At 54.6% G+C, this 15,530-nt stretch overlaps 2 protein-coding genes across 2 annotated transcripts in view; one reads left to right on the top strand and one right to left on the bottom strand.

Moving 5' to 3' along the window:
• FANCI (FA complementation group I) overlaps positions 1-4,298 on the top strand; it is a gene marked incomplete at its 5' end in the record, with an annotated part of 23,888 nt that extends 19,590 nt beyond the window's left edge. The window contains 7 exons of the mRNA XM_080351524.1: positions 286-470; positions 1,099-1,155; positions 1,236-1,295; positions 2,004-2,090; positions 2,621-2,716; positions 3,273-3,398; positions 4,225-4,298. Of these exons, the coding sequence (XP_080207650.1) occupies positions 286-470; positions 1,099-1,155; positions 1,236-1,295; positions 2,004-2,090; positions 2,621-2,716; positions 3,273-3,398; positions 4,225-4,290 (677 nt within the window). The 3' untranslated portion in view covers positions 4,291-4,298. The remainder of the gene's footprint in view (positions 1-285; positions 471-1,098; positions 1,156-1,235; positions 1,296-2,003; positions 2,091-2,620; positions 2,717-3,272; positions 3,399-4,224) is intronic.
• Positions 3,902-15,530, bottom strand: POLG (DNA polymerase gamma, catalytic subunit). Its single transcript, XM_080351525.1, has 23 exons — positions 15,445-15,530; positions 14,121-14,771; positions 13,616-13,811; positions 13,039-13,206; positions 12,623-12,769; positions 12,341-12,420; positions 11,673-11,855; positions 11,412-11,569; positions 11,073-11,196; positions 10,778-11,002; positions 10,517-10,637; positions 10,258-10,329; positions 10,023-10,145; positions 9,646-9,806; positions 9,473-9,526; positions 9,258-9,375; positions 8,036-8,171; positions 7,715-7,961; positions 7,516-7,638; positions 7,057-7,228; positions 6,375-6,583; positions 5,197-5,357; positions 3,902-4,690 (listed from the first exon to the last, which is right to left on the bottom strand). The coding sequence occupies exons 2-23, from the start codon at positions 14,711-14,713 to the stop codon at positions 4,629-4,631; spliced, it is 3,633 nt and encodes a 1,210-aa protein (XP_080207651.1). The 5' UTR covers positions 14,714-14,771; positions 15,445-15,530; the 3' UTR covers positions 3,902-4,628.

Here is a 15,530-nt window from a genome sequence, read left to right as displayed (position 1 = left end):
CTTCTTACTGTTACACCTTTGTCAAAAACAGATGAAGACAGAGAGCAAAAAGACATTTTGTGATTTTGAGGTAGCAGCATCTGAGGGCAGGTTAAACTCTCTCTCGAGCTGGTTCCACATGAACAATGTAGGATAGTGTTGTCACACCATCCCTCCAGTTATTATTTTCCTTGTGCCACACTGGTGCTTTGTGCACCAGATGCAAAGGTGGTTTCGTGTCCCTCCCACCTGCCTAATTGGATTCATTAGAGACCCATTCACCAGGTATTCATCTCTTTCTTCTAGAAGACTCTTCTCAGGCATCAAACCAAAGCCAGGCTCTGGAGAAAGGTGTAATTCTGCAGCTGGGAACTCTGCTGACAGTTTATCATGAGCTGGTACAGACAGCACTCCCTGCGGGGAGCTGTGTGGACACGCTGCTGCGAAGCCTCAGCAAGACATACGCAATTCTCACCTCCCTCATCAAACATGTGAGTGCTGCTCTGCTGACAGTGGGATGTCAAAACTTTTTCCCTATCTGCTACAGCAAGCTCACAGTGACCCCTGGCAGCAGCTATGCTCAAGACTGGGCCGTTGATCTCTTGCAGGAGTCAAGTCCTTATTCTGTTGGCTTTTGTGCCCTCAATTTTGAGACCTTTCTGCAGCAGCGATAGTCTTATCAGTGGAGATAAAGAAAAGCTTCTCTCGAGCCGAATTTGGCTGTGTGTAGCTTGGAGTGGCTCTTCCCGGTGTATCATCTAGGTTCCTCTGTGCCACAAGGAACAGCACCAGTGATGTTCTCACAGCACTCAGCCATCCTGCCCTTGCCACTCATTCCCATCTAAGACTTGAAGCATCAGATCTGAGGGTGCTGGACCCTGAAAACAGGCCCATGAAGCTAACTTGAGTCAAGGCAGTGAATACCCCAGAGCTTTCTCGCAGCTCTGGAATGCAGACATGGAATTTGGGATATAGCAAACCACTGGGGAGGATGCTTCTTGCAAATCCTGCCGTCCCCATTGTGTTGCGGGATGAGCTGCTTTGAGCCCTGCCTGGAAGCACAGGTTCCAGGATGGGAACACCACACCTAGAATAAATTCTCTTACGTTTTCCTTGCAGTATATCCAAGCTTGCCGCAGCACCTCGAATACAATTCCAGGAAGGCTAGAAAAGCTGGTGAGTGTGAGCAAATTGCTGGAGGAAATGTCTCATGGCCTTGAGTTGCAAGTAACACCAACCTCTCTGCTTCTTTGCAGGTGAAGCTCTCGGGTTCCCATTTGACTCCACAGTGTTACTCATTCATTACGTATGTACAGGTAAGGCCTAAATTAACTGTGGCAAAATCCCAATCTATCTGATGCCGAGTGGTGTATCAGCTATAGCACATGGGCACCTTTGGGGATCATCAATCTTCTTGACATGACTTGAGTTTCTTATAGTTCAAGCTTTACTCTGTCAAATAATAGTATAAGACATTTCAGCAGCACTGGGAACTGAGCACGCTGATTTCTGCTTGAGCAGGGAAGGAAGAGTGCTTGGGGAGCTGGGTTTTAGTTGAGATTTTTTTTCCTTCTGTTTATGTGGGGGTTTTTTGATGAGATTAATACTGCTGTTAACCACAGTGGCAAATAAAGGTTAACAGCGCCGCAGGCATCGCAGTGTAAAATAATGTGCTTGCCAAAGACTGTAGGGCTGATGGGATTCAGCTGTTTAGAGAGGAACTGGGTGTCTGAGTGAGAACCACAGGAACTGCAGAACAGAGATGGCATATTGGGGAAAGCGTAGTCGTGTGCAGAACTACCACTCCTGGGGACTTCTCACACATACATATTTCTGAATGTATATATTATGAAATGAATTTTTCTTTCCTTCTTTTTTTGAGATTACCCTCAATTTCATCCTTCTTGTATCGCTGCTTTCCTGTCATCTAGCTTGTAATGCTGTCAGCTGGCCAGAGCCTTATTTGGCTGGCCTTTCTTCCCTGCTGACCCTCTAATGCCACATGTTTTGGCATCCTCCTTCAGAACATCCACAGTGAGAGCTTAAGCTTTGCAGAAGAGAAGAAAAAGAAGAAGAAAGAGGGTGAAGCTGCTGCGGTCTCCACAGCCATGGTAGGATTGACTCACTCTCTATTGGAACATGGGCTGTATTTGAACTTGGGATCATATCTTAAGGCTTGTGTTACCTGATGGCTTCTTGTAGGTTACCAGTGACAAATTGTCATTTTGGCCTTTAAGTAAAAATCAACTTTATTCTACCTTAACTTCAGTGAAAAGTCTGAAAACAACCCAACAAAATAAACAAATGAAAAATCCAACCAAAAGCCACCTTCACTTAATTCAGCTTAAAAGCTCGCAGACATGAAACAAAGGTTAAGTCTGCATAGTCTGTCTTGTCTGGTATTTTGTCAAGGCTTGATGGGGTACGGAACAAGGTTACTTGAAGAAACTTTGCTAAACTGGAGCGATTGTGGTTTTTCATGTCATGCTACAGCATCATGTTTTTTGGGGGGAACTAAGCTGCTAATACAGGCTCTACCTTAGTGCCGTAGCTGGGATGCTTGTTAGTGATGACATTTCAAGGGAATTTTCAGGCTGTTCACTTCCAAATCTGATCTTTTGCCCTCCTTTCTGCATTTCAGGCTAAGGTGCTTCGGGAGACTAAGCCAATCCCAAATCTGATTTTTGCAATAGAGCAATATGAGAAGTTCCTTATCCATCTTTCCAAGAAATCAAAGGTAATGCACAGCAGAGCTCATCTGTGACCTGAATTCAGCAGACCAGTGGCAGGGTGAAGGGCTATTGCTGTTCCAGTTTTTAAAATCTCCATTGCTGCTCAAATTACGAAAGTGTAAGGACATCACCACTCTCCCAGCCTTTGCGCAAGCTCCTGGTCCAACATGACAGGATTGCTGGCACACTGATACGGGTGGGGGTCAGTGGCACAACCACGTGGGACCAGCACTGGGGGGGTTCAGGTTGAGCAGAAACTTAACCACCTAATGCCAGCTTTCCTCACCCCACTTCCCCAGGCTGTTTCATAAACAGAAGTGTACCAGAGTGAGGTCTTGACTACACAAGAGTGAGAATAACTTGGCTTTTAGGAAAATATAAGTGGGCCACTGCTTTGCATGGGGCAGGTGCTGTTTCACGTAACCTTTTTCTCCAGTCCTGCATAATTACTGTGATTGACTCAGTCTCAGTGCTGTGCAAGGGATTAGGCAGAGTAGAAAACTAAACTAAGATGCTAATGGTATATGTCCTCTCCTCCTGGTGTCACCTTGGCTGCTGCAGGTGAACTTGATGCAATACATGAAGCTAAGCACCTCCCGGGACTTCCGCATCAACGTGTCCATGCTAGACAGCACCTTGCAGGAGCACAACACAGAGGATGCTGAAAACGAGCCAGACAACGACCAGGTCAGAACTTATTTAGCTTATTTTACCAACAGGTTCCCCCTCTTTTGAGGCCAACTGTATTTGTGAGCTGTGCAGGTGTATGTGAAATTAGGACAGTTTGTCTTCCTCAGGTTAGCTCTCACTTTAAGCTGATACGAAGGAGTGAACAGGTACTTAGGCTAATGTCCCCTACACTCCACTCCCCTGCCTTAAGTGGCCTTTATTTCTATCTGTATCTCTGGTCTTAGGAAGTGAGACTGCTCTTAAGGCCAGGTTGTTGGCCTTAGCAAGTAGAGAGGTCTATCTACATTACCTCTGAGGTAACTGGCTGCCCGGGATCAGATCATGCAATGTGGTTTGGCATCCTGGTTAACTTGTGTAGCTAAACAGCTGGCAAGACAAACTCTCCAAGGAATCCTTCTCTCTGAACCCATCTCCTCTACTAGACAGTGCTGGTGAATGTAGCACAACCTGTGCTGGATTCAAACAAACAGACAAAACAAAAAAAAACCACACAACAACAATTTACTTTGCTGATTGTCCAGGTTTTTATTGGTGCTTCTGTCCATATTTTCCTGAGTGTTTCAACAAACCAAAACTCAGCACAAATAGCCCCTCTTCTGTGCCACTGTTAATCTGTGGACTAAGTTACAGCGTGAATTGGGGAGGGCCCACAGGGAAAGTCTCAGTGGGTGAGAGGAGTCCCATAGTCACATCATTTTGTTAGGGAAAAAGAGCTAAATCCTGTTCTGCTCATCTGGTTTCTTGCTTTAGATAAACATTCCTTAAACTAGCCACACAAAAGCAATCACAATCTGTACTGCTACTCTCTCCATTCCTTCTCCAGAGCTGCACAGCAGAGGAGACAGATGAGAACCAGGAACCCAAGAAGAAGAAACGGCGAAAAAAATAAAGCTGCTGCTGCTGCTCCCTCCTCCCAGTGCCTGTTCTGTGGCGGGCTCACCTTGACTTTGGAGATGGTTTGTTGTTTCTCTTGCCAAATAAACACTTATGGCTTCTTCCTTTGTGCCCATGGGTGTGCAAGCAGTGATTCTGGCCTTTGTATCAGGTTTTACAGTTAGCTGCTGCCCTCAGACACACTACAGTTAAGATCTTCTTCCCCAGAAACACCCTTTCTTACAGTAGAAAGGAAAGAGGATCAGGATCAGTCCCTGCCAAAAGATCTCCTAAAAGGACAGCCAGGCTCTGGCACACAATCTGGACAGTTGTCATCCTGGCACTCTAGCGTCATCATTTCTTCTCCAGTGAACCTTTGGTTATTTCAATTAGCTGATAGATATCCAGTGCTTCTCCTGGAAGACAAGAGGACAATCAGTTCCCTGCAGTACACTCACAGTGACAGTCATGATTTGCTTTAATTCAGAGTATGTAGCACAAAAAGTCCTGGGCAGTTCTGTGAACAGAAATGTACCAGGCTAAAGGGGAGTGGGGAAGGAGAGAATGCTCCAAAGGCTGGAAAAATTTGGGGCTTGAGGGCAAAATACACAAGGTTCCTTCTCCTTTCAGCAAAGGAAAACATCAGTCTTCAGCTGTGTTAAAAGTGCACAGGAGGGCTCCTCTTGAGGGGATAACAGAGCCAAGCCCAGCTTGTGACTGTCAGAAATGTTTGGAAGCAGCACCACAAACTACTCGGGGACTGAGAAAGGAAAGAGGGGCTGGCACTAGGGTGATGGTTGCCCTGCAGGGTGACCGATAGGTCAGGAAACAAGGGACTGGGGAACAGCTGCTTAGGCCCAGTGCTCCGCCTAAGCTGGGGCGGCTCATGCAGAGGGGTTTGGATCGCGCAGCCACAGCTCACCTTGTGGGATGCCATATTTCTTCTCCATCCCGGTTGGATTGGAGGGCGTTGTGCAGTTCATGGTCACCTCTTTCCTTAAGCACTGGTCAACATCCACCGCGCTGAAGAAAGCCACCGACTGGGGCAGATCCTGCAGGCCCAGTTTATAGGCAAACATGCACCTGGGAGAAGACGAGACTAGGTCAGGCAGTGCTAAACATCACCTGTAGCCTTGTCACACCTGGCTCCCATCAGCCACAGGGTCACAAACCACTGGGCAGCCATCGCTATAATGGGTCACTTTGCACCCATGTCACTCAGCAGCTGAATACAAGGTGCTGGGTAGCAGGAGGGTCACGTATTGCTGAAATGGGTGTGGGAGGAACAGAGTAACCATATGTGGAGCTTCCTCAGAAGAAAGAAAGGACCTGGCCCATCACTGCTGTCTAATCCTCCCCTGCAGCAGATGCTGTATTTTCCCAGCAGGAAGCTCCTGTGCTCGCAGGAGCTGGCACAAAGGCACGAACGTCAGGGCTCCTGCACCTGCCACACCGGCATAGAGAGGCTGTTTGCTGTATCCCAAAAAAACAGCTCAGCTTCAGCCGGCTCCTGTGTCACCAAACACCTCACAGTGCCAGGAAGGAGATTTGACACAGCTGGCAGTGCCAAAGCTGGAGCAAAGGGCACCTTTTGAGCTCCAGAGCTTTCTAGGCTGAGCTTAACCTCGCACAGGGGGAGGAGGTAGCAGGAACACCCCATGCTGTACAAATGGCAGTTTGCAACAGAGACAAGCAGCTGTGCCCCTTGCTGTCCCCTGACGGCAGTGGGGTGACAAGGGATGGGGGCAGTTTCAGACTCCCGGCTGCTCCGTCAAGCCCAAGAGCTGCTGTCACACAATGTGCTTGCATCCCAGTAGGGTGGAACAATTGGCCTCATCTCTGCAAGAGCCAAAAGCTGACAGTATCCCCCTCTTGCCAGCAGATTATCCCTGGAAATCAAAGCTGAGCTCCATTTATAGCCACCTGACTCACACAACCTCCAGTGTTGACAGCTTCCCCTGAGCAGAAGAAAACTGCTCCGCCTCAGCTTGCTGCAGGCAAATCCAACCCCTTCACTGTCACCCCCACCCCTTGGGCTGGCCCTGTCCCACCCAGAGGTGCAGGGGCTTGTCCCCAGGAGACACATCTGTCACATCTCACCGTGTGAGGAGGTTGGTGATCTGCAGGGCCAGGGCTGCCCGGTAGCGATCCTGGTGCTGGACCAGGTAGCGCACCTCATCATGGATGCTGATGCAGAAGCGCCCGTTGATGTCGAATTCCTCGAAAAGCCACTTCATGGCCACCAGCATGAGGTGCAGGTAGTCGACGGCTGAGCTCTGTACCACCCAGTTCACTCTGCTGGTCAGAAACTGGTGGAGGAAAACACAGATAGATGCTCTGGGAGTATCAGGTTCCAGTGTCTGGTCCTGATACAGGACAGGTCCTAAGAGAAGCCTGTTAAATCCAGTGTTGTTGGGCTTTCAAGATAGCATGCAGATAAATCATAGAATAGTTTGGGTTGGAAGGGACCTTCAAAATTCATCCAGTGCAACCCACTGCCATGAACAGGGACATCTTCACCCAGCTCAGGTTGCTCAGAGCCCCGTCCAGCCTGGCCTGGGATGTCTCCAGGGATGGTTCATCCACCACCTCTCTGGGCAACCTGGGCCAGTGTTTCACCACCCTCCATGTAAAAAATTTCTTCCTCACATCTTAATTAATTAATTAATAAGCTCCAACAACCTACTGGGTCTCCAATAACTGAGGAGGGCTGAACTTGGGGGTGTTGTTTTGGAGAAGACAAGCAAAGCCAATAGCTCAGCAGCACAGAGCTGCACCTTACCTCGCCCTTGGCCACAGCAGGCTCCAGGGCCCTGCTGATGTGACAGCCTAGCACCGGGGTCTGTGGGGATGGAGATAAGGCGATGCTCTCCAGCTTGTTGAACATCTCGGACTCGGTGCCTCCAGCCCACACTCGGTGCTCCACCACATCCCACTTCTTCTTCGTCCGGGACCTGGTGAGGCAGAAGGAAAGTTTGCTGGAAGTGTGGGAGGAGGCTCCAGGTCCCATTTGAGAGCCTCAAACGTTCCCTCCTAGTTTGCGACAGTCTCCTGCTGCTAACTGCTCACTGGGAGGGACTGGGAGCCTCTAGATTAAACCTCCTCAGCCCTGGCAGAGCAGAAAGGGAGTATCGGGACTATCCAGCCTCATCTCCTGTCTCTGCCTGACAGCACTGGGCTGCAGCTCCCCCCATCTCGCACCTCGATGGCACGAGAGCCACATGGGGTCAGAGCACCTCACCTTTTCGTGGCTTCTCTCTGGAGCCGCTGGACATCCTGGAGTGACACAGATCCATCCTCTGCCCTGTCCACAGCCAGGTCCAGCTCCCTCACCAGCCACTCCCCTTCCTCAGAGAGAAGAAACCTGGAGAGAAGAGTGACCTGTGCCCAGGTCCCACGGGACACTGCCGCTCTCCCTGTCCCCACTCAGCAGCACCCACCTCCGCACACCCTTGGTGACCGTGTACATCTGCTGAGCCTTCTCGCGCGCCTGCTGCTGGGTCAGTCGATGGTTGAACTGCATCAGCAGCCGCTCAGCAAAGGGCTGCCCGGCCCCGTAGATGCGCCCGTAGTTGAAGATTTTGGCGTGTTCCCGGCTGATGCCCACCGTGGCGGCCGTCTTGCTGTGCAGGTCTGTGGCGTTGCTCTTCTTCCCCTGCAGAGTCATCCAGCCGAAAGCCGTGCAGCCTGTGGGGAGGGGAACACGAGTTCGACTTCAAATGGGAACGGGTTTGAGGGGGTAACCCCACTACCCCGCTCACCGTGCATGCCGGCAAAGTGTGCCTCGCCGAGGACAGCGGCGATCCAGAGCTCCTGGGAATCCACGTCTGCTCCCACCAGGGAGTAGCCGGGTGGCACCTGGACCATGGCTTTCAGCTCGCTGCCCACTCGGTCAGCCTGTGGAACACAATGCTCAGCTCAACGCCAGCCCTGCACCTCCCCAGCGGCACGGAAGCCACCGCTCCCCACCCCCTAAATTCCGTTCTGAAAGTCAGAGCTAGGTTTAACACTGTCCTGGTTTTGTTAAAAACAGGTTTCTCTTTCAGTGAATTTTGCCTGTCAGCTAAAGCCTTCATATTAACTGCATTTTCCTGGAGAACCAGACACATGTTTTGGTAAACCTAGCAATGGAATGCAAACTTATTGATTAGCATGGATGGAAATCTGGAGAGAGGGGCAAGGAGAAACCGGTGACCAAGAAACAGACCAACTGTGTATAACATTCCATTCATGTGAATACTTCATATAAAAGTGGGAGATCACGAGGATCTTGTCCCTTTCCCTTTTTGCCTCTTCCCTTCTGCTTATGGCCGACATTAGGAGAGGACCTTGCTAGTCGTCTCTGAGAACTGAGGCCAGTACAGACTGAATCCAGCTCCAGTTGGCTGCAGAGTCCAGTCCAGGACTTTGGGTGCCAGCTCTGCAGTTGCTGAGACTTTCAAGATGGGTTTTGTATATTTTGTATTATTTTCTCTATTCTTATATTAGTAGCATTAGTAAAATATCTTTAATTTTTTCCAACTCTCTTCTCTCTGTCCTTCTTTCCCTCCCAATCGCCTGTCCTGAGTGGGAAGGGGGGAGATGGAGGGGTAAAAGGGGGAAGTGGGGGGGAGAGGAGGTTAACAATACACCTGCCAGGGTTTTATTGTCACCCCGCAATCTAAACCCTTGACAAACACCCACGTGGGGCATCACTCATTTGGATACTCTCTCTACATTCTTCCAGCATGGAAGAAGGGGAGCTTGGGGAATGAAAGAAACAAGCACTTCAGTGTTTTCTTCTTTCACCAAATTTTGAAGCTCAGAAGCCTCTGCTGACCTCTCCCCCAAAGTCAAAACACATCATCAAAAGGGCTCCAGCACCAGCCCTGCCTGTGATTCCGTGATTCATACTCCAGCACCCAACCCAGGCTGCTCCCACCAGTCCAAAACACGCAGAGGGTGCCCCAAGACACCCCCACAAGGACTCAAACACGGGCGTACCCGGGCGTTGCTGGCCGTCAGCCAGGTGGGCTCCACCGCCCGGCGGGTGATGGTGCCTGCGGTCACCACCTGTGGCAGGATGGCTCCGTAATCGTCCTCCTCGTTATAGTCGGGGTGCCTGGGATGGAGAAGAGGCTGAGCAGCATCCTGCGAGTGCCCTCCCAGAGCAACACAGAGGGGACCGAGGCCCCAGCTGCGGCTGTTCCTCCCCATACCTGGTCACCGCGCGAGGCAGCTCCCCTTTCTTCAGCCACACCACCATCTGCGAACTGGGGGGATACACAGCAGGTGAGATGCGGAGCCCCCCCACATCCACACAACCTCCCCTAGGTGCGACGCAGCCTCTGCCCACAGGGACGTCACGATTCAGCTGAAGGCAGCCGCTCACCTGATCCGCTTGTGAGCGTTCCTCCAAAACGAGATCATTTTGTTAATCTCAAGGGCTCTGGTCCCGTGGGTACGGCCCACGGCAGCTCGCAGGGTGCCGTCCTCCATCTGGGGCAAGAAATCCTTGGCAAAAGGGCTTCCCACGTTGTTATCGTTCCCATCCTTTAGGAGCAAAACAGATGTCAGGGCTCAGCGTATCAGTAAAGCTCTACCCACTCTCCTGCCCCAGCTAGAGAGATGCATTCCCACCACCCTGTCCCATGGGGCAAGATCATGGGGTCCCAGGAGCTGTGCAGCATGGGGGTGACGGGCAAGGGGACACAGGACCACTGCAGAGCCCCAGAAGCACCCAGATGATGCTGTCCATCACTAACTTGCCTTGTGAGGCAGCTTGAAGAACCAGCACCCAGGGATGTTGACATCGTTGTAGGGCCCGTTGCCGTGGTGGTGGGATGGCCGGCTGCTCACCTCCGCCAGCTCGCACAGCTCACCCGCGTCCTCCTGCGACCAGTGATACGAGGTGACGCTGGGAACCCCCCAAGCACGGCGGGAGGGGGAAATCGAGGAAAGAGGGATCGAACTGATAGCCCATCCCACAGTAAACCCGTTTCACCTGCACCAGGCTTTGGTTTGCTCTGCCCATTTTCTCCTCCACATCCACCTCCAGCCGGCTCAGCTCCTCCACCTGCAGCACAGATGGACCACAGGGGGAGCCAGGTCAAACAACAGTTCTCCAGTGATTTAACACTTATTAAAGGAAATTTCTTACTTCCACATGCTAGAGACATGGGACTGTTTTTTTGCATGTGCATGGACAGCAGCCCAGCCCCACATCTCCCTCCCACCGAGGGACCCTCCACCCCTTCCCTCACCTTCTGCCACATGGTGCTGCCGTCCATCACCAGCATCTCATCCTCCACAGCAGCCTCTGGCCCCGGGAGCTGCTCCTTGCCTTTCTCCAGGCAGTGCTGCCTGTACAGGTACTCGATCACCCTGGCAGGGGACAGGACAGGGCTCACACACCCACAACAGGGACCAAGGCTCCAGGGCAGTGCCTGAGCAGGGTCCTGGGGAACTCCCGAACCCCCAAAAACAGGCAGCCCCCAGCTCAGCACCCCGCTATATCCCCTCACCTGTGTGGGCAGACAGGGCCCTTCTCCACCAAGGGGGCTTCTGGCAAATTGTCCTGCCGCCCTGGCACCAGGTACCCCCAGCCGTGCTTCTCCGAATAATGGAGGGGGAAGCCGTCCCAAGCCAGGCGCATCAGCTTGGGGGTCACCCTCATCTGCAAGCTGAGGAGGCTGGGTCCTGGCACCCACCCGGCATCCTCCAGGCGCGGGCACAGCTTGCGGTACCAGCTGGGGAGCAGCAGAGATGGGTCAGAGAGCGCAGGGCAACCCCTGGGGACACCCAGGGTCCCCAACTCACCCTGGGTGGCCTGGAAGGTGCTGGAGTCTCTTGGGTTGCAGCACAACCGTCTCCTTGAGATGCTCCAGGCAGACCCGGCTCGCAGGGCCTTCCAGCTCCTCATCCTCACCAGGGGGACCAGGGTCTGATAGGGCAAGGAGGACTAGCTGGAAGAGAGCCCTCCGTGCCACCATGCCAGGGACAGGGACCTCGAGACAGCCACCCACCACACACTGCAGAATGGAGCCACAGGGCAGCGATGCTTCACCCTGCTGCTGTCAAACTGTGTCCCTTCGTCTGGGTGCTCACGGGAAGGCATCCCTCAAGCATCCCTCGTCCCTGGAGACCACCCGTGCTCACCCTCTTGCCACTCTTGCGTGGTCCCATCTGCACCCGCTGCTGCCATGGGGGCTTTGCTGTTCCCGTTCTGATCCTTCTTCTTTTTCCCCGGGTTCTTCTTCTGCTTAAACTCCTGCGTGTCCCACTCGAGATCCCAGAGCCAGGGGTCATCCTTGTACCTGCCCAACAGACCGCTGTCATGCCACAGCTTTGCTCCTGTCCCCAGCAGCCACCTGCAGCCTGCCGGGGACCACCAGAGCTGCACCCCCGGCCCGCGGGTACCTGTCCTCGTGCAGCAGCTGGCAGGCATCGTTGGCCAGGTTCATCAGGGACTTCTTCATCTCCTTCTGCAGCTCCTCGTAGATGCTCTGGGCATCGTCCAGGTACCTTTTCCAGTTCCCATTGACTGGCAGGTAGGACACCCCCATTTCCAGCATACCTGCAAACGTCACAGGGTGGGGGCACCTAGAGCTCAAAGCAAGAACAAATTAGATGCTTGCTGGAGGGGATTTGCCTTGGAACCAGCAGACTACAATTAACATGAATGTGTCTTCACTTAGAGCTCCCCAGCCCCATTCAGCCCTTGATGCTCTTCCCCTAAACCCATAACAATCCCCATCTCTTCTGCCTGCCCTGCACATAAACTGCTGCCCGAAAAACAACCTTGTGCAAAAACCCCAAAGCTATATCACTCTGATCTGCCTCACTAAGTCTGCTCGCCTCCTCCAGCCACACTGTGCCGCTGCTTATTCTTTCTCATCTACACAGTGGGGGTCTGAAGTCCCTCCTTAAAAGGGGTCAGGGGCCTCCAACCTCACACTGCAACCCCATGGAAAAGAGGAGCTGCATCCCATCCCCAGAGTGACTGCAATCCAGGGAAATTCCACAGATCACTGCCAGCCAAAGCCACAGCCCCTCAGCCAACACCAACCAGAGCTCGGCGCTCCCACCTCTCCATGAAGAGCGGCAGCTGCTCCCGAAACACCTCATGGGTGGCCTGGACATCACGGGCGCAATACGACATCAGGTCCTGGGGACAAAGACAGGTGAGAGCAGGCAAAGCAGCCACCCCTCTGCTGGCACGGGGCTGTGGGAGGATGTCACAGCCCCATGCACATCCAAAGCCCTTGCAAGAAAGGGCAGCAAAACAGAAACTACTCCAGCAGCTGCTGCCGCCCCATTGCGATCTCCAGCTCCTGCCGCCCATCGGGATGCTGGGATGGCGCCCGTACCTGGAAGTGACTCCTGATGTCGGCCATCGTCCCCTTCACAAAGAGCTCCCGCGCCTCCTTCTCCAGCGGCTCCCCACCGACGTACAGAGCGTGCACGTCTGCCAGGTTGTTGATGCTGCTGACGTGTACCCAGTCCCACGACGTGATCTGTGAACAAAACAGAGGTGTCACACGGTGCAGGACAAGGCCACGGCCAAGATCACGAGAGGTAAAGGATGCTGCTGTTCCATTTGCAACCACGGCAAATTCATCTGGAAGGCACAGGGAGAGCTTCATTCAGCAGAGCTGCTCCTACAGCTCCTACTCTGCCAGTACAGGAGCAGAGGGTCCCAGTACAGATGCAAACAGTCCTATTACAGAATCAAACTGTCCCCTGTCACCCATGCTACAGCCAGCGGTTTGGCTCCTTTACTCACAGCTGGTCCCTCTGTTTTGTTCCGCGTTTTCTTCATGTGCTCCTTGACCTGCTGCAGCCCCTTCCTCTTGCCGTGCCTGGCTGCCATCCAAAGCCTGCGCTGGAAGCCCGTCAGCCCTGAGATGGCCATGTGCATGCTCATGGTGTCCAGGAAACGCACCTGGGAGCCCTGGGATGCACCGAGAGGGAGAAAATAAATGGTGTGGGACATGCTGGAGGAGAAACGTGCTGCCAAACATCCTGCAGCTGCCAGCAAGTGCATCCTGATTATGGAGCTGCAAGTCCTCTGCTCAGGTTACTTTTCTCAAGGCAAAGTTTTGCCTTGCAGCACCCCCCTTGTGAAAGCTGAGAACATCCCCAGCACAGGCTGTAGGGTGCTCAAAGGCTCCTGCCACATCCCCAGATACAGCCCTGCACCCTCCAACCACTTTAGGGGGTGCAAGAATGAGGCAAGCACAACCCTGGGGAATCCGTGCAAAACAGCACCTGCCAAACTAACCCAGAAAAGCCAGGGCAAACAATTATCAGAGTAACGAACCACAGCTGCCAACGTGAAGCAGCAGCAGCACTGCAGTTACCTGGATGAGGTACTGCTCCTTGATGAACGCCCGGTCGAAAGCCACATTGTGTCCTACCACCACTCTCTCCGGCCAGTCCTGCTTGCCGGCACAGCTGGCGCCCGCTGGGCTCTCCAGGGGAATGAGGTCGGCCAGGGTGAGGTGGCTGGACCAGGAGTAGCGCTGCTCCAGCAGCCGCTTGCTGCACCACGAGTACCTGCGGAGGACAGGCAGCACCTCACAGCCCTAGAAAATGAAGTAGGGGCTCCCAGGACCAAAAGCACCCGCTGTGATGTGGGGTGCTGAGCAGAAGGGAGGTGGCCGACCCCAGGGAGTGCTGCACTCACTAACCAGGACACATATCCCAAAGCCATGCTTTGGGGCTTTGCTGCATTTTCCCTCCAATCTGGTGTTGGTTTGCTGGAAGAGGCTCCACTCAGGAGCATCCCCATCCTTCCCAAAGCCACGTGTGCCCCCCCGCCACAACAGGCGTGACCCCAGAATCGCAGCCGGCACCGCATCTCACCAGGCGTGTGGTGACACCGCCACAGCCAGCGTCGGGCAGTGGCCGTCGGCCACGCACACCTCCACGTCCAACACCACCGCCCGCTCCTCGGGGAAGTCGACAGCTTCTGCTTGCCCGTCAGGGCCGTAGCGGGTCCAGCCCAGCTGCCATGCCCACTGCGCGGGCATGGGGGGCAGCTCGCATTGCAGCAGCTCGTTGGCCGCCTCCAAGTAGGGCAAGCTCTGCTTCTGCGCCAGGATGCGAAAATGCTCATCGATGTTGTCCCCGTACATGCGGGGCAGCTGCAGGTCCACGTCGGGCAGCGTGGAGGTCTCCTTGCCCCACAGGTCGTGGCGCTTCAGGTGCTCCACGCTCCTCTGGATATCGGCTGCCGTGTACTGCACCTGGGCACCCCGGAAGATCTGTTCGTGGAGGGTCCTGGACAGCATCTGGATGTTGAGGGGGTTCATGCGCCGCTGGCCCTGGGCAGGCTCCTGGCTCAGGTTCTCTGGCAGTGGGAAGCTGGCGGAGGAGCTGGAGGTGCATCGCTGGGGCTCAGCACGGCGGGCCGCAGTGCAGCTCCTCACTGGTCTCCTCCAGAGCAAGCGCCTCATCTCCCCCCACTCTGGGGATGCCCCTGCAGCGCTGGCTGCTTCCTCCGGGCGGCCAGAGCTGTAGGGAGAGAGCAACAACAAGGGGTGGGCTCGGTACCGCCCGCTCAGCCCCGTCCCGGGACAGCCCCGACCGCCGCGTACAGCCGGAGCTGCCCGAGGAACCTCCCGCACGGGAGGGCTGCCGGCTGTGCTGCAACCCCCCAAAGCCGTGCAACCCCCTTCCCCGCAGCTCTGCACCCCGTCCCTGCGGGAATGCACCCCCCGCAAGGAGCGCATTCCCCCGCAGCCATGCACACACGCACCCCTTCCCTCCTCACGCATGCAACCCCCTGCGGCCGCGCAGACCCCTCCGCGGCCGTGCGGACTCCCCTTGCAGGAACGCACCCCTCCCCGGGAGCGCGCTCCCCCGCAGCCGTGCACACTCCTCCGTAGCCGTGCACACTCCCCCGTAGCCGTGCACACTCCCCCGCAGCCGAGCGCACTCCCCCGCAGCCGTGCAGAGCCCCGAGCGGCGGCACACACCCCGCCGTACCCATGCACACCCTCTCCGGAGCCGTGCAAACTCCCTCGCAGGCGTGCACAGCCTCCATAAGTACGCACCCCGCGGCCGTGCACACCTCCCGCAGTCGTGTACCCCCCTATAGAACCGTGCGCCCCCCTACAGAACCATGCACCCCCCTATAGAACCGTGCACCCCCCTATACATCCCTGCACCGCAGACCCCCGCTCACCCGCCAGCACCCGCCGTGCGCCGCCGGGCCCGGGCCGGAGGGCGGATCCAAACCGCGGCGCCCGGAGGAGCTTCCGGCCGTGCTGA

The sequence above is a fragment of the Nesoenas mayeri genome (assembly GCF_963082525.1).
Source record: "Nesoenas mayeri genome assembly, chromosome: 11".
In the NCBI taxonomy this organism is placed as follows: Eukaryota; Metazoa; Chordata; class Aves; order Columbiformes; family Columbidae; genus Nesoenas; species Nesoenas mayeri.
The sequence above is the reverse complement of the archived record's forward strand: the minus strand, read 5'-3'. Positions and strand labels throughout refer to the sequence as shown.

What these genes read in the sequence shown, in the direction of transcription:
- POLG (XM_080351525.1), bottom strand. Translation starts at nt 14,713, where the DNA reads ATGAGGCGCTTGCTCTGGAGGAGACCAGTGAGGAGCTGCACTGCGGCC. An exon ending in CACCTTCCAGGCCACCCAGG is followed by an intron (nt 11,003 to 11,072) that starts GTGAGTTGGGGA and finishes GCTGCTCCCCAG; the next exon opens with CTGGTACCGCAAGCTGTGCC. An exon ending in CTGCTGTGGCCAAGGGCGAG is followed by an intron (nt 6,584 to 7,056) that starts GTAAGGTGCAGC and finishes TTCCTCCACCAG; the next exon opens with TTTCTGACCAGCAGAGTGAA.